Source organism: Bombyx mori, chromosome 9, assembly GCF_030269925.1.
Source record: "Bombyx mori chromosome 9, ASM3026992v2".
Lineage (NCBI taxonomy): Eukaryota > Metazoa > Arthropoda > Insecta > Lepidoptera > Bombycidae > Bombyx > Bombyx mori.
Genome location: NC_085115.1, coordinates 11,300,238 through 11,322,555, shown reverse-complemented (window position 1 = coordinate 11,322,555; position 22,318 = coordinate 11,300,238). Strand labels below are relative to the sequence as shown.

The 22,318-nt window shown below is 35.7% G+C and overlaps 2 protein-coding genes across 7 annotated transcripts in view; both read left to right on the top strand.

Moving 5' to 3' along the window:
- Window positions 1-47: 47 nt before the first annotated feature.
- Window positions 48-9,139, top strand: LOC101745539 (thiamin pyrophosphokinase 1). 4 transcript variants are annotated; one of them, XM_038012710.2, is made up of 7 exons: window positions 48-124; window positions 606-804; window positions 1,950-2,116; window positions 2,656-2,742; window positions 3,006-3,285; window positions 3,366-3,488; window positions 4,120-6,059. In XM_038012710.2, the coding sequence occupies exons 2-7, from the start codon at window positions 711-713 to the stop codon at window positions 4,125-4,127; spliced, it is 759 nt and encodes a 252-aa protein (XP_037868638.1). In that variant the 5' UTR covers window positions 48-124; window positions 606-710; the 3' UTR covers window positions 4,128-6,059. The 4 variants fall into 4 exon arrangements, with proteins under 4 accessions (XP_037868638.1, XP_037868637.1, XP_021206965.1 ...); XM_038012709.2 differs by having other exon boundaries at window positions 50-221; window positions 645-804; XM_021351290.3 differs by having other exon boundaries at window positions 54-221; window positions 4,120-9,139.
- Window positions 8,753-22,318, top strand: part of LOC101742516 (V-type proton ATPase 116 kDa subunit a 1) — a 37,117-nt gene continuing 23,551 nt past the window's right edge. Inside the window, exons 1-2 of one of the 3 annotated variants that reach the window (XM_062670159.1) lie at window positions 8,824-8,895; window positions 10,322-10,589. The gene's annotated coding sequence lies outside the window, so the exon portion shown is untranslated. Of the gene's footprint in view, window positions 8,896-10,321; window positions 10,620-22,318 lie in introns of those variants that run through there. The other 2 variants (XM_004931071.5, XM_062670160.1) reach the window with 2 other exon arrangements.

Here is a 22,318-nt window from a genome sequence, read left to right as displayed (position 1 = left end):
GATATATGGTACGATGCCTTTGCTTTTCCAGTTGGAAAAATAGAACTACTACTACCATAAAAATTTTAAAAATGTCAAGAAATGCGAGGTTAATTTTTAAAATTATTAGAGAAATTTTACTTAGGTAAATCACAGCATTAAAAACTTACTTACCACATAAATTTAGCTTGTTAGAAAAAAAAATGAGTAACGGAATATTAAGCAGAAATATTAGAAAAATGGTAAGCTTGAACGAATTTAAAAAAGACTAAAATAAATAAAATAATAATAAAGTCGTAGAACGTATACTGTCTGCAACAACGTTATTCGTAAAGATAAAAATAGGGTTAATCCAGCATCGTAAAAAAATTTTTAAACATTTCCTTTAGCATTATTTCAAGTGTAGAAATTTGTGTAATTCTTAAACATAAAAAATTTCAATCTATAGTAAATGGAATTATGTCTAGAAATGTAACCTAACACTTTAGCAAAGTAAAGTATTTAGAAATATAGGTTTTATCTAACACTTCAAGCACACCAGCTAAGATATTTGGTGTAATAGTGAAGTGGTTCAATTGTAATGTGTATTGAAAAATGTAAAGTTAGTCATTGTGTGTCATTTGTAGGTTCAATACAATTTAAGGAATACATTTTATGATTATCAGAATCACTGTGGGACATCTTGCAGTACCATTAAATGTTGGAAATGGGATATAACTCCTGTAATATTGATGCACAATAAACCTAGTTTAAGATATGCAGTTCTCATTTTAAATAGACCAATATCACAAGAAGAAGCATTTATGAAAAACTTTTGGGAAAAAGGTAAGATTGTGATTAACTGATTGTTGATTCATATAATTTTATTCAAAAACTAAGGCCTATAATATCAATTATGGTTTAAACCAGAGTTCCCCAAACTTTTTTGTGTCGTAGACCCCTTGCCATGTTTTTCCGTGTTAGGTAGACCCCCTACTTACCTGATATTGATTTCCTGTAAATTTCTAACTGTAGTAAAGTTTAGTGTTAAAAACTTAAAGTAAAAACACATGTTAATTTATACATTTATTAATTGAATTTACATTAAAACTACTCAAAATAAATTTTTTCATCTGTTATGTAAAATTTACGTAACATAAAATAAACTAAAAAAAAATTAACATAAGCAATAAGTCAATATTTTTAGTGAGAAGGATGAACCTGATGCTTTAATAATAAATTATCAACATTTGGCGTCAATTTTGTAAGGGTTAATCTTAAATCTCCTCGGCTAATGATGTCATGATATTATAAGATAGTATGATGTAAGTAAATAGGTACTATCAGTGTATGTGTTGAGTTCCACTATCGTGGACTCCCAAGTTTTTTTTCCCTGACGTAGACCCCTTGTATTGTATTTGTATTGTATTTGTACAGATTTAGTTCAGATAACTTGAGAAAATGTTTTGATGTGTGGCAGCATTTTACGATTCATTCATTATTTTCAATCTTTTATCAGGTCTCAAACTGACTTCACTGTATTCGACAGGTGAATTGTTTTTTGAAACAAAAACTAAAGATTTTAACTGTATGTTGTCCTTATGGCCTCTTAAATTTTGCGATAGTTTAAACTACGAAGGAGAGTTTAACTATGATTTAAATTACAAGTTGATCTTCAGTGACCTTCAATTTTAATTTAAACTACGGTTCACATTATGGGCCTTAGTAATCAGTTTGAAAATTTCATATTATGAGGTTGTAACAATACCTGTTGTATTGTTTGTTTGGTTAAATTTGCATATTTCGAGAACTAAGCTAATTGCTCTGTATTTTTAAATCTGTGTGTGTGTTTATCTGCCCATTAATGCTGACAAATGATGTAGAAATTATTATATCAACTAAATTCACAATGTAAATTAAAATTAAAATTAGCTAATAAAAATTTTTGTATTCCTCACCACATTAAAAAAATATTTATTTTTTTGTTATAGCCACATTAAGAATAACAGTAGATGGTGGAGCATTAAGATGGGACCAGTTTCTCACCAGACTACCTGAGGAAATTAGTAATAAAATGAAAATACCAGATTTGATTACTGGTGATTTTGATTCAATAACAGAAGAAACTCTCCAAAAATATAAAAAGAAAGGTTGTAAGGTGAAATTTTATCATACTAATCAGTAAATTGTTATATGTCGTTACTATTTACTAATTCTGATGTTAAAATGTAAATCGTTACACACTAGTGGAGTTATCATTAATTTCAATAACCCCATAATTCCAAGATTATGAAGTCAGTTAAAAAGGTATTTCTTAAATATACTGATGCGAATATATTAAGTATCAAGCAAACTCTGACCATATAGGGGCTTCAATTTGCAGCAAAGTATCATTTTAAAATTAAATATGTTAATACATTTACAATATTTAATCATAATATTACTTAATTATGCACAGTAGGGTTTCTTCTAAATTGCTTTACAAAGCAGGGATTTATTTCAGTTTGAAGGATAAGACTATCAGGATGCAATGCAATTAAGACTTTGTTATCATATCTCAAGATTATTAACAGTCTTCCCATTGTGATTTCTATGTGATATAGTAACTTAACCCCAGGTGGGCTGTGCTCTTCTTCATATTGAAGCAAAACAGTAGTACATAAACAGATAATGTTAAATAAAAATATTTATTAACAGGTAGTGCACACCCCAGATCAAGATTATACAGATTTTACAAAAGCACTGAAAGAGTTGAATAATCACTGTCAAGAACATACAATTGAGGTTTGCATCACATCTTATATTAATGACTATACTTATTAAATCTGCTGTTTTATGAGGACTTCATTCATACATTTTTTGCTATTTATTACTAATTAATACAGGGGTATTGTTTATAATAATAAATGTTAAAAGTGGACTATTTGCGATTTTGCAGTTACCCTTTAAGTTGCAGAAAATTGAACTTATACAAGAACTAATTACTAAAATAGAACAACAAAGGGTTACTGCTTACTAGTGTACAAGTTTATATGGTTAACTTGCAGGTGGACAATGTAATAGCAATAGGACAGGCTTCAGGCAGACTAGACCAAATCTTAGGAAATATACAAACTTTATATCTAGCTGAAAAACAACATTTACTTCATCCTGAAACTAAACTCTACCTAATGTCCGGTGATTCATTATCTTGGCTATTGGAACCTGGCAATCATATTATAAGCATTCCCGAGGAAACAAGGAAGCATAACAGAGCTTGGTGTTCATTAGTGCCTATTGGAGAAACTTGCCACAGTGTCACAACAAGTGGATTGATGTGGAATTTAGGTGCAATAATTAGTTTTATATAAATAAAATTTGATACTGATATGAAATCCAGTGTTTTGAAAACCGTTATGTTTTTTTAGACAATCAAAGCTTGAAATTTGGAGAACTAGTCAGCACGTCGAATGCATTCGATGGTTCAGACACAGTCAAGATCAAATGTAGCCACACAATTCTTTGGTCTATGAAGGTGCCCAGTTTGACAGGTCAGTATCTAAACTCTCATTTTCAATTCAGCTCAAATCTAAAGACCCGATTAAACCGTGCCAATAGAATAAGAAAATCAAATCCTTCGAAATCATAATATAATGATAGCGCAAAACGTGACATTAAACTGTAAAATTATTTTTATTCATGTTTTTACTCTCAGTGAAATAAACAATAACTATGTTTAATTGGAATGGAATCTATGCAGTGTAGCCTCCCCCAAGCCTAGCCACAAAGATCGGTCCTGCACTGCTTCTATCTATGGTTCAATGTGATGGTGACTTATTTTCTTCAGTCACCCAATAGTTACATGCCTTTCTTCTTGGTGTAAGAGATACTTATAGCCCAGTAAATTGTCTAATTATTATATGCATTGAAATAACGACTACCCTGTCTTTTAAACTGACTCATAACAAACTAGTATAGACTCAAAATGTACTATTACCTTACTGATGTCACATTGAAGAATGCTGAGTGTGTGCTCAAATATATTTCAAGTCGGGAAACAAAATTTTCAAAAGAGCTCTTTAAGGATAAAAGAGGTCCAATAAAACACTCCATTTTAAAACAATGATTACAGTTTGTGTACAAATGAAATAAAATGTTCACATATATATTTGTTTGTTTCAGGAGAATAACATGGTGGAGTTGAGAATGAATAAAAAAATATATTTGGTATTTAGTTCCTGTTAATAAGTAATGTCACTAGAGACATATTCAATCATCAATTTAAATCATGGAAATGATCAACAATGTTATGTCGTTTATATTCTCTTCTAACGAGGAACCTCAATCAGTGATATTAAATTTTATAATTCGAATACTATTTAAAAAAATAATATAATTTTATTAATATGTATCTTTCTATATGTACTACTTAATGTTATTGTGTCAAAAAATACTACTGTACCTGACAATAGGGGTATTGTATTAATTAAATTGATTTTCAGTTGTGGCACTTTACATCCTGTATATAAGGCTAATGATCCACAAGTCACACAACAAACATTTCAATAAGGGTGCCGATAATTGTACAGCTTACCCTATACTAAGTTTGTCACCATAAATTATATACAGGGTGTTTTAAAGAAACGACTCCCAAAATACTTTCTACCTCAACACAAGATGACGTTTATTTATTTCAATCTTATGACCGAGTGCTGATTGTCTGAAAGTCCATATTTCATTAGAGGCAACAGCATCCACATATCGCCTAGTAAAGATACATGCATTAAAAACTAAAATACATTAAAAATGCATAATAGTGGTTTCTTTCATGTCGTAAAGACGTAAGGGTGTTGACCGTTTAAACCTACTGTTTGCTGTGCAACGCTGTGCATGACGTCATTTGGGGTTAATAAAAATGAAAAGCTAACTTCACACACCATAACAATATTTTTTTTTATTGCTTAAATGGGTGGACGAGCTCACGCCCACCTGGTGTTAAGTGGTTACTGGAGCCCATAAACATCTACAACGTAAATGCGCCATCCACCTTGAGATATAAGTTCTAAGGTCTCAAGTATAGTTACAACGGCTACCCCGCCCTCCAAACTGAAACGCATTACTGCTTCACGGCAGAAATAAGTAGGGCGGTGGTACCTACCCGAGCGGACTCACAAGAGGTCCTACCACCAGTAAAAATAAATATAAACCTCACATAACCGCAAACGCGATTGAGAGGCTATACAAAAAACCTTACGTGATAGTAAGTGGTAACCGTTTTAACCCATAGACATCACTTATCCACAAATGCTACCATTCGTTGTTATTGGTGTTAAGCCTCATGAGAACAAAAATGTTAGAACGATTAGATTTTTCCAACAATCTATAAACAACTACTTACTAACATTTAGTAAAAATGTGAAAGATAAAAAAATTTTATTTATATTATTTTGACATTGGTGTCGAGTATCCTAGAAACTAGATTAAACCACCTGTTTTTATTTTAAGAAAGGGTTCCTTAGAATTGTTGTAGCAGTTAATTGTTAGTTTTTATAAGTATTATATTAGGTAGTTTCTATGTATTTATCGTAGCTCGGTATGGTTCTTTCTATAAATGAGTCGTCTATTATCAAAGGTGGCAATCTGTCCATTTGGACAAAAAAAATTTATTGATATGGCAATACAGATTGATTTGAATATAATCGTCTCCTTCAAAGAATACGGTTCAAAACCTGCATTAAATAAAAGTTAATACTTAACCTGTTATTTATCTAAGATGTCGTTCAGAAGAGTCTTGTGACTGCCAATGGAATACAAAGTCAATAATTCGTTTTTCTGATTTACCAATAATTGTCCAAAAGTCACATTGCCGGCTTTGATAATAGTCGACTCAAATATCTCATAATTCAATAATAACACGTCATATTTAATAGTTATCTACATTGTGAAATTAATGGCACGCGTTCTAATTAATTAATAAGCAATAAATTGGTTTCTCAAAATGTTGTAGGTTGCTAATGTAGCGTCGATAGATGCTTATAGAATTGCCAATTGTATGGCTGACGTAATTGTTTAAATCGTTTGAGTGTTGGGTAAGGTAGTGAATAAAAATTTGAAATTCAAAATATTTTTGAAATGATCACTAAAACTTGTCTGTCTGTCTTACTAACACGATGATATTTAATTCGATATCCGAATAAATGGGATGATGGTTTATGATTTTGCCAAGCACTACTCTTGCTAGGGCTAGTGTTAGCAACAACCCAGGTTAGTGCCCGGTTAACAGTGCTTCTAGGTACCTCAAGCACCGGTCACCGTTCTCGTCGAACCCGTCGCTTGCGACGAAGGGCTCGACGAGTAAATTAACTCCCAGACACAGCCCACTGAGTTTCTCGCCGGATGTTCTCAGTGGGTCGCGTTTCCGATCCGGTGGTAGATTCTGCGAAGCATGACTCTTGCTAGGGTTCGTGTTAGCAACGTCATCAGGTTTTAGCCCCGTGAGCTCACCTACAAACGTTAGGGTTACGCTGAAATAGCCTCTCAAGGCTCTCAGCTTAGGTAGGAAAAAAAAAAATGTGCCCGGTGAGCTCACCCACTCGTTTGATGAATCTAGCATGACTCCTCGAGGTCAAGGAGTATCCCTACAACCTTCCAAGAGTATTGGAATACTTGGGGTCGACATTTCGAGCGATGTCCAATTTCGGAGTAATTTGGAAGGCAAAGCCAAGTTGGCGTCAAAAATGCTGGGAGTCCTCAATAGAGCGAAGCGGTACTTCACGCCTGGACAAAGACTTTTGCTTTACAAATCACAGGTCCGGCCTCGCGCGGAGTACTGCTCTCACCTCTAGGCTGGGGCTCCCAAATACCAGCTACTTACATTTGACTCCATACAGAAATGAGCCGTTCTGATTGTCGATAATTCCATTCTTACGGATCGTTTGGAACCTTTGTGTCTGCGGAGGGACTTCGGTTCCCTCTGTATTCTGTACCGTATGTTCCATGGGGAGTGCTCTGAGGAATTGTTCGAGATGATACCGACATCTCGCTTTTACCATCGCACCGCCCGCGACAGGAGTAGAGTTCATCCATACTACCTGAAGCCACTACGTTCATCCACAGTGCGTTTCCAGAGATCTTTTTTGCCACGTACCATCCGGCTATGGAATGAGCTCCCCTCCACGGTGTTTCCCGAGCGCTATGACATGTCCTTCCACCATCAGGTGGGCCGTATGCTCGTCTGTCTATACGGCAATAAAAAAAAGGTCACTAGAATAGGTAGAAAAAAAAGAAGATGGTTTTTAGGTATTAAGGGGCTACCGAAACCTATGAATGCAACGAGTCTTCACCCGTCTTGAAACGGGAGATCAAAATCTTAATTGTATTATAGAAAGGTTGTCCAAATTGCTAAGTAAATATCAGCCGGATCAAAACAAAAATGTTAAATCCAAATGTGAAAGCTAAATCATTCGTGACGTCATCTCGATGTTTTTTTTAAATATTGTAGTTGTAGTTTAAATACTGTAGAATTACCTGAGATTATTTGTAAAATTAGTTATTTTAATTTGAATAAATTTTAATGTCGGTTCATATATTTTTGGACTGCAAAGTTTCGCAACAGTATATCGTATTTTAATTGATAGAACTTACTGTTAGCGTTTACTCACCTTGTATGGATTTTTATTTTTTTTATTGCTTAGGTGGGTGAGCTCACGCCCACCTGGTTTTAAGTGGTTACTGGAACCCATAGACATCTACAACGAAAATGCGTCACCCACCTTGTGATATAAGGTATAGTTACAACGACTGCCCCACCCTTCAAATCGAAACGCATTACCGCTTCACGGTAGAAATAGGCGGAGTGGTGGTACCTACTCGGACGGACTCACAAGAGGTCCTACCACCAGGAAATATAATATATTTAGTATAATACCGGCAAAACAATAATGTGGTTTTCCTGTGAAACAATCGTGTATCAATATTGAAGTGTTATATAGGCGTCAATACAATACAGATTTGGACTTTTTTTTTTCTACAGGAGAAAATCGCCGTATATCCACCTCCGCATGGCGGGCGGGGTATGTGTGAGTTGAACCTCACTAAAAACTCCTGCTGCTCACAGCCGGCGCGCTACCCCGGATAGGGCCGAAGCCTAGTCGGAGCTATTGAGACGGCGGGACAGGGCTTACGCAGAGCATATTACATCCATCCCGTCGGACCGGCGGCCACCAGCGACACGACCGCCGGTTCCCTCGGTCGATAACGGTCGGTCGCATGTGGTCACGATCCTCAGTAGTGGGGGAACGATATAGAAGATTTCTGCCGTGAAGCAGTAATGAGTTTCGGTTTGAAGGGTGGGGCAGCCGCTGTAACTACATTGAGACCATAGAACTTATGTCTCAAGGTGGGTGGTGCCTACCCGTGCGGACTGAACAAGAGGTCCTACCACCAGTAAAAAAGTTAGTGTCTTATCTAAATAAAAATGTAAACGAATGTAAAATTGTATCCACATTCTTTGTGTATGTTTATTTATGAAGAATTTTGTTTAATAATGAATGAATAATAATGAATAAAACTCAAAAAATAGCTAAATTAATTCTTTAATAAATTTAATATGTAAAATAAGGTTCGCATAGAATCTTTTTATCTGTGAGCAGTAGTAATCTATGAATATTAAACACCATTCAAAATTCAAAGAGAAATACGTATTGTAAAAAAAAAACGTTGCCTTATTAATTTTATTCCGAATAATAATAGTCTTTTCAACAAAGCAACATTAACATTTAAAGTTTAAGTTCTACGTCACACGTAATCGGAGGTTGAGGGAGGCAGTGCTGCCAACATAACGGCACGATCACGAGATTCATCTTCCTTATCATCTGATGTCAGTTTAAAATAGTCTGAGCGCGAACTCGACTACTGTGTGAGTTTTAATAGAGGACCTTGCGCACCTTTGTTTTACCTGTAAGTTCCATTTTTGAAACTCATTTCTGGGCCTCTTCTGTTGGATTCCTATTTGATTGTTACTGTCATTATTGATGTTGTTATCATTCCTGTTTGTAATTTAAATTGTTTTCGTTTAAATTTTATGTTATTCACTAATAATAATTCTTATTCCAGTTTCTTCGTCATAAATGCTTTTAATGTTATTTTAATTTAACGATTTGATGCATTAACATAATATCAACAGTACGTCATGAAACATAAATTGTTTGTTATTACCTTTATTTTAATTAATCCCTCCTCAATAGCTCATCCATAGGTACGTCATGAACCATAAATTGTTTGTTAATAGCTTTATTTTAATTAATCCCTCCCTAATAGCTCATCCATTCGTAACTAATTAAATGAAAATATATCTGTCGCTTGATACAAAACAAAGTCGCAATGTATTTGTCGTATTTTCTAACTGAATATTTAATTTTCTAATTAAACAAATATATTTGCTATATTGCTGTATGTAAGGCCCGCTGCACATTTGCAACTATGCTCGGTTTTTTACTTAAATGTCGTTCTACGCCTTTTACAAATGAAATACCTAAGATTCTTCATTGTGTTTGCTTTAATTTTAGGATATCTAATGCGACAAAGTTTCATTTTTATTTTAAACATTCGATGGTTTATTTAGTATTTCGAAATGGAAACAAAAATCGAAGACATAATATGTAACATTATTTCTATTAACTAAGCAACTGGCAGAATATTTCGTAACCAGACATTATAGACTCGATTATACTGCTGTCGGCCTTGAGATAAATAATACTTTTTTTATAATAATGTAACAATGCATACTCAGTACACCAAAGCCCACTGAGTGTCTCGCCGGATCTTCTCAGTGGGTTGCGATTCCGATGTGGTAGATTCTGCGAGGCACTGCTCTTGCTAGGGCCAGTGTTAGCAACACACCCGGTTTGAGCCCCGTGAGCTGACCTACACGTCAAGGAGAAGCTGATATAGCCTCTCAAGGCTATCAGCATAGGTTCGAAAAAATAATAAAAATAAAAAACACCAGCTCGTATAAGCTGCATACATCCGAAACGATGTATATAACTTATACGAAATGTAGAATAGGAGAACTAGAAGAGAACATGAGAATAATAGTGGAGAAGGTAACTCCTTGTTTCTCGCAAAACACTGGTTATGAAAAACCAACAAATTTTAGAAAAATGCATATGTTTAAGTCACCACTAACCACTTTAATCTGCAACGCGTAAATGCTTCTATAAGGCAAGAAGATGATACCAACCCTTGTTCACACACCTCTCTGCCAGTACGTAAGGGCCGGCGTTAGGTACAAAAGAACTGAAGATCCTACTCACATAGACGTATTATTGTTTATTAAGATTAAGATTTATTAAGAGAAGGATTAAAGTAGTGGCGAGGGTTCCAGGGCCACGAGTCTAGAAGATTCACTTACCAGGGCGATTACATATCTCTTTGTATGTATTTCTCATTGAATCGGAACACTCGGTGAATCGTGCGTAAAGGCAGACATAAACCTTAACGAGCGTATCACGAAGTTGGGCGCAGTCACATGGTGGTAGGTAGCAGTCGCGCCAACATACCGAAACCAGGGCCGCACGTCAGTTTGTTACAGAGCGCGACGAGCGCTGCACGTGTCGTCAACAGCACAGCGTTCATAGCGAGAAAATAAAACGGTGCGTCAATTTTTTTTTAAATTTCCCACCGTAATATCATAAGTACTTAAAAATTACCTTTAAATCCGTTTCGACCGTTTGAATCATCAACGAATTCCGTCGTGCATCGACGATAACAAACCAGTTGAATTATAGTTGATTTGTTCGAGCGTTCGAAGTCATTCAGCATAGTATGTGTTTTAAAGTGAACGATATATTATTGTGTTAATTTAAAGTCTGTTATTACGATGGGAAAACATTACAAGTTTCGAATTTCGAATTGGTTTATCTTGTTTTTGTCACAAAGGTTTTAATGAATTTTTTTAAAAGAGTTTTAATATGTGTTCTTGTAAATTTTTAAATTCTCATCAATAACGTTAAACAAGTTTGTTTAATTTATCATTGCCACTTCCTCTCGGCGGAATATGTTCAATATACTAACGTCTATGTCACAAGCTTATCTTAATGTATTATGTTTGACTATTCGGACGCAGATTAATAAGATCACTTTCGATTTTTAAGAGTTGGACGAGTACATTTCTTGTAAAGTTATGAAACCAACAACTTCTTGAACAATACGACCATAGATTGAAAGTTTTGAAATGTCTTCAATAAACTTGCTTTTCGAGAACTGTTATTATTAAATAATTCCACACACGCATAATTTATTCAAATACACAATTAGTAGCTATTCTCAAGAAAGTATCCACACATAGTTATGTAACTGCATCAGATTTGTTTTTTTTTTTGATAATTGAATTTGTGTGTTGTCTCTCGCGTGTAGGTACAGCCTATAAATTAAAATATTGAATTTGTCCTTTTTATGAGTTGAGATATGGCCGTATACTGGTTGTGCCCCTGACATCGCCGATGTTGACGAGTGAAAGGAACCACCTACGATCGCGTGGGCCGCGAGTGAATTGTAAAGGCAATAAAAAACTGTATTTTCCCTTGACTGCCATCTAAAACCGATATCAGTGTGCTTAGTGCGAGATTTTTAACGTTCTCGATAGCGTAAAAATTAACTCGAATTAGTATGCAGTTGGAACAGCGCCCCTAGCGGCAAACGTAGGCAAATAGTCCCGGTCACCGTTCTCGTCGAGCCCTTCGTCGCAAGCGACGTGTCTCCGACGTTACTTCAGATTGGGGTACCGCATGAAGAAATGACTTTAGTATGGGCTCTGTCACCGTTGATAGGGTTCTTCATGACTCCACTACTGGGTTCATTGAGTGACAGATGTCGTTCGAAGTTTGGGAGACGCAGGCCGTTTATAGTTTTACTATCGTTGGGCGTTTTTCTAGGTAAGTATTAAACGCTTGCGGTCGGCTTTTCAAAATCGAACATAATTTGAAAATTTAGTAATCCATTTAGTGTTAAGTAATTTAGTGTTGTTTTTTTGTAGGAGACATACAAAATTTTGGCATTTAGACCCTTTTTCATTAGTACCTACTTTAAGTTAAATTCTAATTTATTTTATTTATTTGATAAAAAAATACTACTAATTTAATCAATAGGACAGTAACATAAATCTTCGTTTCGTTTCAACACTTTCATACAAAATAAAATGCATACCGCAAGTAGAAGTCGTAAAAAACACGCCTTATTTCATAAAAGAAGAACAAACGTTTGGCTCTGTGTTGTCAACAACCCTGGGTTGGCGTAAAAGGCGCCTAAGGGAAACATCGGAGAACGGGTCTCAACTTCGGTCACCGTCTTCGTCGAACCCGTCGCTTGCGACGAAGGGCTCGACAAGTAAATTAACTCTCAGACACAGCCCACTGAGTTTCTCGCCGGATCTTCTCAGTGGGTCGCGTTTCCGATCCGGTGGTAGATTCTGCGAAGCACGGCTCTGGCTAGGGTTCGTGTTAGCAACGTCATCAGGTTTGAGCCCCGTGAGCTCACCTACTAGCCACGGTTACGCTGACATAGCCTCTCAAGGCTCTCAGCTTAGGTAGGAAAAAAAAAAAAAAACGCAGATAAACGCTCGAACTCCATACAAATCTGAGCTAACTTTTACGCTATCGAGAACGTTAAAAACTCGCACTAAGCACACGGGTCCTGTTATTTTTCATACAGAGTATAACTTTGGTCTTTCTTTACTTATTTACTCAATATCAATCGAAACTCACTTCAATTTTGTTGTTTAAAATCACAACAGTTCATCTAATAGAATCATTCTATTAGAATAAAAAAAAAAACTTTTGAAGATCAATTATTATAATAAACGCTAACTGTCAAGTTTTTGTTTTAATAATTAGGTACATTTAGTAGTCGCTTTGCTTTTATTTACTCTCCATTCAATACGAGTTATCTCGAATTTCCACATTTCCTTGGGCAACAAGTTTAATTATAACGAAACCGTCACGTGCCGTCGAAAGATAATGAAAGTGTTTCGACATTGAGATAAGAAGACTTGACTGAGATCTAACTACGGTCGCTTCGGCCAAGTTGTTTGCGGTTCACGAAGGAAATCGTAATGGCAAGTGACCTAATCTTCGATAACGGCCGCAAATTTTGTATTATAAATACTTGGGTATAACGTCAATCGATGATAGACCACAAGAGACATTAATGTAATATGATTGTAAAACCTTTTAGACTAGATCGTTAGAAAGATGGAATTTCTCCATTTGTATTTACATATAATATGCTTTACCAAGGAGCGATGAGGGATTTTGATATGATAAATAATCTATTGCTATTTTATTACTAGCTATTTGCTATATACTGTGGTGATAATGATGTAACCACCAAGGTCGCGCAACCGTATACTCTGATAAACCAGTATGTCATTGGAAGTTTATTTATTTATTGCTTAGATGGGTGGTCGAGCTCACAGCCCACCTGGTGTTAAGTGGTTACCGGAGCCCATAGACATCTACAACGTAAATGCGCCACCCACCTTGAGATATAAGTTCTAAGGTCTCTGTATCGTTACAACGGCTGCCCCACCCTTCCGACCGAAACGGATTTCTGCTTCACGGCAGAACTAGGCGGGGTGGTGGTACCTACCCGTGCGGACTCACAAGAGGTACTACCACAAGTAACTCACAAGTTTCTTAAAAATTTACGCTACGCTCATTTACGCTAAAATTACAATGCTAACACCACAGGCTTACGTACGCGCAGTTAGACACACTTCCCGGACATTATTATTGCCTTGAAGAGTTAACAAGCTAACGGCTCACCGAGTTTTAAGTGGTTACCGGAGTCCATGGACATGTACATCAATGGATTTCGTCACTTACTTAAATATATTTGTATATTATATACTATTGGTTGAAATTTGGATTGTATTTTATAAAGGTGCTCTCTTAATACGCCCTGCAACTAAAAAAAGGTGTTACCATTGTAAAAAAAACTGTGGCACGTGCTGACGCAATGTTGCAACCGTGTGCGGCACGCGTGACATCGTTTTATCACTAGTGCAAATAATTCCATGAACTAAAAAGGTACTACAATACAGTGTAACCTTAATATAACGAACCTCAATATGACGACGTCTTCGGTTTAACAAATTCTTCGTTATCCTCTTGAATTTTCCATAAGAGTCAATGTAAAATATATCTTTACATTGCGAAGATTTCTTGCGGACAAACTCTTTATAACAAATTTTCAACTATAAAAAAAAAAGTGTAAATACCTCCAATTAACGAATTTTGTCAACTCAAAACCTTTATATAACGTTTCCACCAATATGATTAATTATATAGTATGTGAATCAGTCTCGACAGGTTTGAGAAAAGTTGTTACCTACTTAATTCTTTTTAAATAATAAATAAATATAAATAAATAAATATTTACTAACAATCACGCCACGTTAACTGGTTTAAATGTAAGATTTTTATTATACACATACATATATTTAATATACATCCATAACCCTGGAAAAAACATTTATATTTATCATACAAATATCTTCCCTTGGCGGGATTCGAACCCGCGACCCCCGTATGTAGTGACCATGTCACTTACCACTACACCAGACGGCCGTTGAATAGAAAAGAGAAAATACATACAGAAATTTGATAAAAATGTGTTATTATTTATTAATAGAAGTTGTTCCCTATAACAAAATGAGTACGTAATGTTGAGATGAATAGGCATTTGTGAATGTTAGACCAACCTAACCTTTAAATTAAAAATCCTCAGTCTACCGAATTACTTGATTTAACGAATATTTACTTGTTCCCTTCCGACTTGTTATAACGAGGTTGCACTATATATTATTCATGTAAAATCTATGAAAGTGGCTTTAGGAGCAATAATATCAATAATGTTTTGCAGAATTGCTACTCTACTGCTTTTACTGTTCAAGATAACGTTGGAATTCGTGGAACTTTATTTTTATTCAAATAACTATTTTTATAAATTAAAACTTAATTCTGTATCTCAGGGTCGTCTTTTCGTTATATCTTCTCGGCTCCAATCAATTAACACAATTATAAACACCAATTACAAAAACACCGGTGTTTAAAAATCGTTGCGGGTCGGTCGCGTACGTTAACTACACGGAAAACTGCTACAAATGTATTGTAAGCCATTGTATTATCTAGTGGTGTTTCGTATTTTAAGTAGTTCGCAAGCATAATCTGCATCGACTACAAACAAAGGACAATTTAACGAATTAGAATCATGAAATTCATGATTCAATCTAAACAATAAGCGATTTGCTCGGTCCGTTGAAATTGATTACGCGCAGCTTAGGCCCGTAAATATTGGCTGTGGTTTACCTAAATCAAAATTGGACAAAACTTAGTTTATGATTAACCCATAGATTAAACTTTATCGTCATACGGAAACAACATTTTGGCAAAATTTCGCGTTCTATTCATTTTTATCTCTCTATGATTACATTTCAAGCTGAGTATGCTTAAACTGAATTTAATGGCTGAATCCAAAATTTTAAGATTTTAGTTTCTTTTTTTTTCCTCTACCTATGCTGATTGATAGCCTTGAGAGGCTATTTCAGTTTCACCATAGCGTGTGAGCTCTCGGGGCTCAAACCGAAAGAAAGTGTTGCTAACACTGGCCCTAGCAAAAGCAGTGCTTCGCAGAATCTACCACCGGATCGGAAACGCAACCTACTGAGAAGATCCTGCGAGAAACTCAGTGGGCTGTATCTGTGGGGTTAATTTACTCGAGCCCTTGGTCGCAAGCCACGGGGATTTTTGTTTATGCTACGATTGATGTTAAAGGACATAGAATAAGGTATAGGAAAATAAAGGATATTAAAGAATAAGGTATAGGTATAGAATAAGGTTTATATCTACACAGGGCTTGGTTTCAGCTTGTTTTTTTTAAATTGATGCTGTGACTATTGGAGCAATGTGTTTACGATTAATTTTATTATAATTTTAGTTTTTTATCGCAATTTAATATTGTGTGGTAGTGTACAATAGTGTTTCTAGTTATTAAAGAATAGCAAAACGGTAGAGAGCGTTGTACTTAAACTAGACTTTTGACCTGTGTTTGGTTTAAAGCCAACTCGTATTCTAGCATACAGTGAACTGATATCGTATAATAATAGCTTGAAAGGTGTATTTTAAATTATTATTGGTTATTTTAGTGTTGCTATTATTCGATGGTATTCGATTTAAACCGAAATAACGTTGATAGGACGTTCTTAGTTCGCACAAGTTGACAGATTTGAAGGATGGTACGTATGATGGGATGATGTGTGTTTCAATTCCAATGTACGGTGTCTGCGATGTCGTACGTGTGAAATGGCCCGTTAGCTAAACACCACGAGGACCGTTTATTCGTATACCTGTCCACCTCCAAAAATTCTAAAGTTTGTTTATCAAATTATATTATTAACTGTTTAATTCAATACCCAACTATTTAGCTATCTGTCGTAAATGTTCAAATCATAAATTTATAAATCCTACATGCAGTCAAAGTCCTGCATACATGTAGTTTATTCATAGAAAACATACAAATTGACAATCAATAAAAAAAATTTGCTCGGCTATTACTTGACTGGGTTTTTACTGGAACGTTTAACTATAGTTTCTACGCTGGATGAATTATTATTAAATGAATTGTATTCAAAATGTGGCCAAAAGCGGCGGCCTTAGATCTTATGTGTCTAGGTGGATACTTGTATCCACATCGCGATGACTTTCAACTCCGCCAAACGCTTCACGAAGAAGGCAGTGAGTCGTCGGCTCATTTAGAGAAGCGACACACATGTACCTAAACCTATTATTTGTCTTGATGGAACACCACTTTTGTGGTATATTACTACCAAAGATCCTTACATTCTGCGATAAGCAAAGCAGCCACTAATTTAAAATCTAAAAATGGCAGACAAAATAATGTAAATATGGAATGACCTCATGCAGTATTTCAATCATCGCCAATTAAATTCTAAATACATTCCCCCAAAACAATTTCAATCTTGTTCTACATCGTAGAAACCATACAAGAGTACCTACGTTGTACAATGTTAGTCACGCTGGCCGAAGTTAATTGTTATTTTGTTAATCGTAAAATTATAATATGCGCGTACGTTTTAGTTTCGCAGCCGGCAGTAGTAAGAATTCTGACAACCTTTGCTTCTGTAAATATAGATTTGGTCGAATCAGCGATGGGTTTTTTTGTATTTTTTTCATTACTTAATGGCTGGTAGCCTCAAGGAGCTATTCCAGCGTCTCCAGGCTGGTAGGAAAGCTCACGTCGCTCAGCCGGAGAAGCTTTACTACTTGCCCTAGCAGTGCTGCGTTGAATCTACCACTGAATCGCGATCCATTGAGAAGATCTGTCGGAATACACAGTCGGTCAGCAGTGATGTCTTGGACTCTTAAATAAGAACTAATATTACGGTGTATCAGTAAAAGATGCGATCTTGTCGTCCGTGCTGTGTGTGTATTGGTGTATAAAAGATATAGACAAGAACCTGAATCACGCTAATGAGTTTAAAGAAACGAGCGGCCATGTTGCTTATGTATTGTGATTACCGAACTTATCTCTTAATTAAATACCTAAGCCGATACTTTTAGAACTATGTCATGGAAAACAAAGTTTAAAAAACACACACACACACAACAAATACACAATTTTTAAACATCAACAGTTGATCTGCCGATTAAAGACAGCTTTGTGTTTTTTTTTATGTTACGTTTGCGGTAGGGCTTTCCCTATAATTATATCAAAAACATTTTCCATTATGATCTACCGGAACATGTACCTAGTATCATTTGTAACGTATAAATGATTGCGCCTTATTTTAAATCCATAATAGTGGTATATTTCAACATAGTCGAATGAAGGCTGAGAAGACAGTGATGTAGGTGTTTATAGATGTGATGCTTGTGCTAAACATCGTATGGATTTAGTATGAGATTGACTTAATGCTCATTTAGGAACAAAAATATGAAGGTATTCGAGTGTGATCTAATCGACCTGTTGATAACTGCCATACACGGAATGTAGAAGTTAGTGAAACCTTATCTTGACACTGAAAAGTAAGCTTTACTTTAGTATTTATCATTTACATTTAGTAATAAATTATTTACAATTTGTGTTTTATTTATTTGCGGTTTACACAATATGAGTATAAACTTATGACTCCATTCGCGCTATCTGTGTTGTACAATTTGTACGTTAACACATAAATAAGAGCATTGGAATAATAAATCCGCCATTAGAAATATCGTTTGTCTTCCAAAGGCATTCAGCCGCGATCATCCTTAATGTATCGAATAAACATTACAAATGTTTATAGATTAGAGGTTACGAAAAGAAGATAAATAAAAAATAAAAAATACGTAGGTGTATAAAAAAAAATTACACGTCACGTTTAGAAAGAAAGAAATAACTTAAAGCAGTAAATCTCCAAAAATAATAGCCTGTCTAGCTATTAACAGCTCGTTACTTCAGCTCATGTACAATATCAGATGTGTGGATCTGTAAATACTGAGTACGATATATCAGGGCGCATTAGGCTAGAAAAAAGCTATTAACATGGAAGATATTTTATGATGCCGAGATAACTTTAATTAATTTTACTGGTGGTAGGACCTCTTGTGAGTCCGCGCGGGTGGGTACCACCACCCTGCCTATTTCTACCGTGAAGCAGTAATGCGTTTCGATTTGAAGGGTGGGGCAGCCGTTGTAACTATACTTGAGACATTAGAACTTGTATCTCAAGGTGGGTGCCGCATTTACGTTGTGGATGTCTGTGGGCTCCAGTAACCATTTAACCAGGTGGGCTGTGAGCTCGTCCATTTAAGTGATAATAAAAAAAAAAAATTGCTCTTTATTGATTAATCTATTTCTGTCATTAACATTTACTTCACCACTAAAGGTCAGAGAAGCGGAAACAAGTCCGGAAATGTTCAGGACGACCTTAAAACGATCGCGTCACAATGCCTTCAACACCACTCGAACCATTTCTCGTTTATCCTGTTGACGAAGCCGCGACAAAAATCTTTGCTAATACATTTTAAGTCGTTGTGGCCTAAGGGATAAGACGTCCGGTGCATTCGTGTGGAGCGATGCACCGGTGTTCGAATCTCAGGCGGGTACCAATTTTTCTAATGAAATACGTACTCAACAAATGTTCACGATTGACTTCCACGGTGAAGGAATAACATCGTGTAATAAAAATGAAACCCGCAAAATTATAATTTGCGTAATTACTGGTGGTAGGAGCTCTTGTGAGTCCGCGCGGGTGGGTACCACCACCCTGCCTATTTTCTGCCGTGAAGCAGTAATGCGTTTCAGTTTGAAGGGTGGGGCAGCCGTTGTAACTATATTTGAGACCTTAGAACTTATATCTCAAGGTGGGTGGCGCATTTACGTCGTAGATGTCTATGGGCTCCAGTAACCACTTAACACCAGTTGGGCTGTGAGCTCGTCCACTCATCTAGCAATAAAAAAAAACCATCCAAGCATACTATTTGCTTGCCGATTTGAAGTTAATAGACCAAAATTTAAATTCTATATTCGTGATTTTCGTCACGATTTCAATAAGCAAACTCAAACATACTTGAAAAATGTTCTCTGCGTGTTTACTTAGAAGCCAAGATTATTATTCAAATCATATTTAAAAGACGTTCAAAATAATACATCCATACAACCAGGCACGTTAAAGTGTAAATGCGAGCACACGACTCGAAGAATGACGTATTGTGTACATCACTGTCTGGTAAACGTTACTAATCGTTTTTGCTGTCTTGCCGATAATTGTTATGATAAAGAGATGGGCTTGGCCGCTCTTAAATACGTTCCGGTAATTACAAAATTCGTTCTCACTTTAGTCTCGCTTAGATTTTGCAATGCCACTTAAAATACATCACCTTTTAAAATTATGAAGATGCTTGGATACACGAATTGTTTAAAGACTGCAAACGTAGTGTGGTATAACGTGGAAAAATGTAACTCATTTTTATTTATTTTTAACAAGCATCGATATTTTTAGTGACTAGCCCAACCCTAAACTTATGTCGTGAATGGATTTAGGAGCGCCCGAATGCTTAGGAAGTAATTTGAGTCACAGTACACAACAAGATAAAGAAAAGCCGATTTATAACAACAAAAAACTATGGACGTAACAGTTCGTGGTTGAAATAAAAAGCGCAAAAACAATCGGCCTTGTAGTCGGCCACGAATCGCTAATTCCTTCATCACTGACTGGTAATATTATCGTAGAGAAGATGCGATGTTCAATCACTGCCTCAATATTAGATAGACAAATAACCTTATTAAATGGATCTTGTCATTTTGAATCAAAAAATTTTTTTTTTAAATCTTGTCTTTTTTTATTGATGGGTAGACGAGCTCATGGCCCACCTGATGTTGAGTAGTTACCGGAGCCCATATACATCTACAACGTAAATGCCGCCACCCACCTTGAGGCATGAGTTGTAAGGTCTCACTTTTAACAGTACAACGCCTGCCCCACCCTTAAAACCGAAACGCATTACTGCGTCACTGTAGAAATAGGCAGGGTGGTGGTGGTACCTATCCGTGCGCACTCACAAGACGTCCTACCACCGTTGCGGTAGTACGTGTGGGTGGGATTCGAACACCGATGCATCGCTACATAATATGAATGCAACGGGCGGTCTTATCCTTTAGGCCACGACGACTTCAGACATTTATTTGACTATTTATTCCGGAAATAATGTAAAATATATTTATTTAAATTTAATTAAACATATAAGCGTGTCTATTTAATGCAATATACATACATACATGTTTGATGTATTTTTTTAATATAAAGAACGTGAACGTGAAAACTAAGGGAACAAGGCACATGTGAAGTCTTAATTATGACAACTATCCTACCAATAAATAGACTTATTATTTATTCGTAGCAACTATCCCATCCTTCAAACCGAAAAGTATGACACATTTCAAAGCAGAAATAGAATAGGACCACCAGTACGGTTTGGTAGATATAATCGTTGAATTTTGTGATGATTTATCATTAAATTGTAGCATCTGCTCATAAATTCGTGTCTAGACTTCTTTGATCAGAGTTTGAAATGCACTTTAAAAATCATATTGTAAATAAATTCCGTGTGTTTTCCTTTTCGAATAACGTTATTTGATAATACACGATCTAACTACGGAATAAGCTAGGCTAATATAGGCTAGGTCTATAAAATTAATCTGCTTTGAAAACAACTCTGAGCAAAAGTACGCGTGTCGAATATTTGATACGCTTCATGCCTATTGCACACAACCCGTTCAAGTTTTTCTGGGACGATACACTTCACTAAAGAATTGATCTTGTATTTGTTCTGTTGTTAATAATGGTTCTCTAATAACAATATCTTGCATTAGCGGCCCGCTCCGGCTCCGCTCGGGTCTTTAACAAAAATTTCAACGATATTTGACGTTGTTTTATTTTTTTCAATAAAAGAACACTTATTGTGGCATAACTATACTAGTTAGACATATGCTGTCGCGACACTTTTTGTAAATAATTGTGTTCTACAAAGTCGCAGTACATTATTTTATTCTATCATCAATCGTTTTCGCAGGGCACGCGATGTAAAGAATATTTTAGGAATTTTTTTTACACCTTGGGTTATATTATTGGAGTTTTAGTAAGGATCCCTAATTTTTTTCAAAAAAGATTATAGCCTATGTCACTCGGGAATAATGCAGCTTCCAAACAGTGAAAGAATTTTTCAAATCAGTTCAGTAGTTTCGGAGCCTATTCAATACAAACAAACAAACAAATCTTTCCTCTTTTATATTAGTAAGATTAGTATAGAGGTATAGATAATATTAGTATAGATTTCTTATTTACTATTCATTTTATTTGATGATATCAACAAGTCAATACTTGTATGACATCATTCTTCAATTGGCACTTCAGCGATAAGTTTTGCAAAATGCAATAGCAGCTTAACCCTCGGTCTTGATTAAATCATGTGATGTCCTCATATTCATAAGATGGGTCCGCGAAAATGGATTCTAATGTAATCATTGTAAAGTTGATTTTCTTACTTCATTTGTTACAAGTGTCGAACAGAGCGAGCTCAGTATAATCTGAGACAGGTGTGTCTAATGGCGACCACCGTGCTTCGCGTGAAAGAATTCAGTTTAATTCGCTAGTCAGCAATTATATATACTACTAACAATGCAGCATTCATTTGATAAGCTCAGGGAACATTGGTTCTTTTCTTTTTATACTTGAAGTGCAATCAGCAGATACACGTAACTTCCAGAGGAAAGTTTTATAGGTACAATGGCATGTTTTGACCCCTCACGGATGGAACCGTCCTGG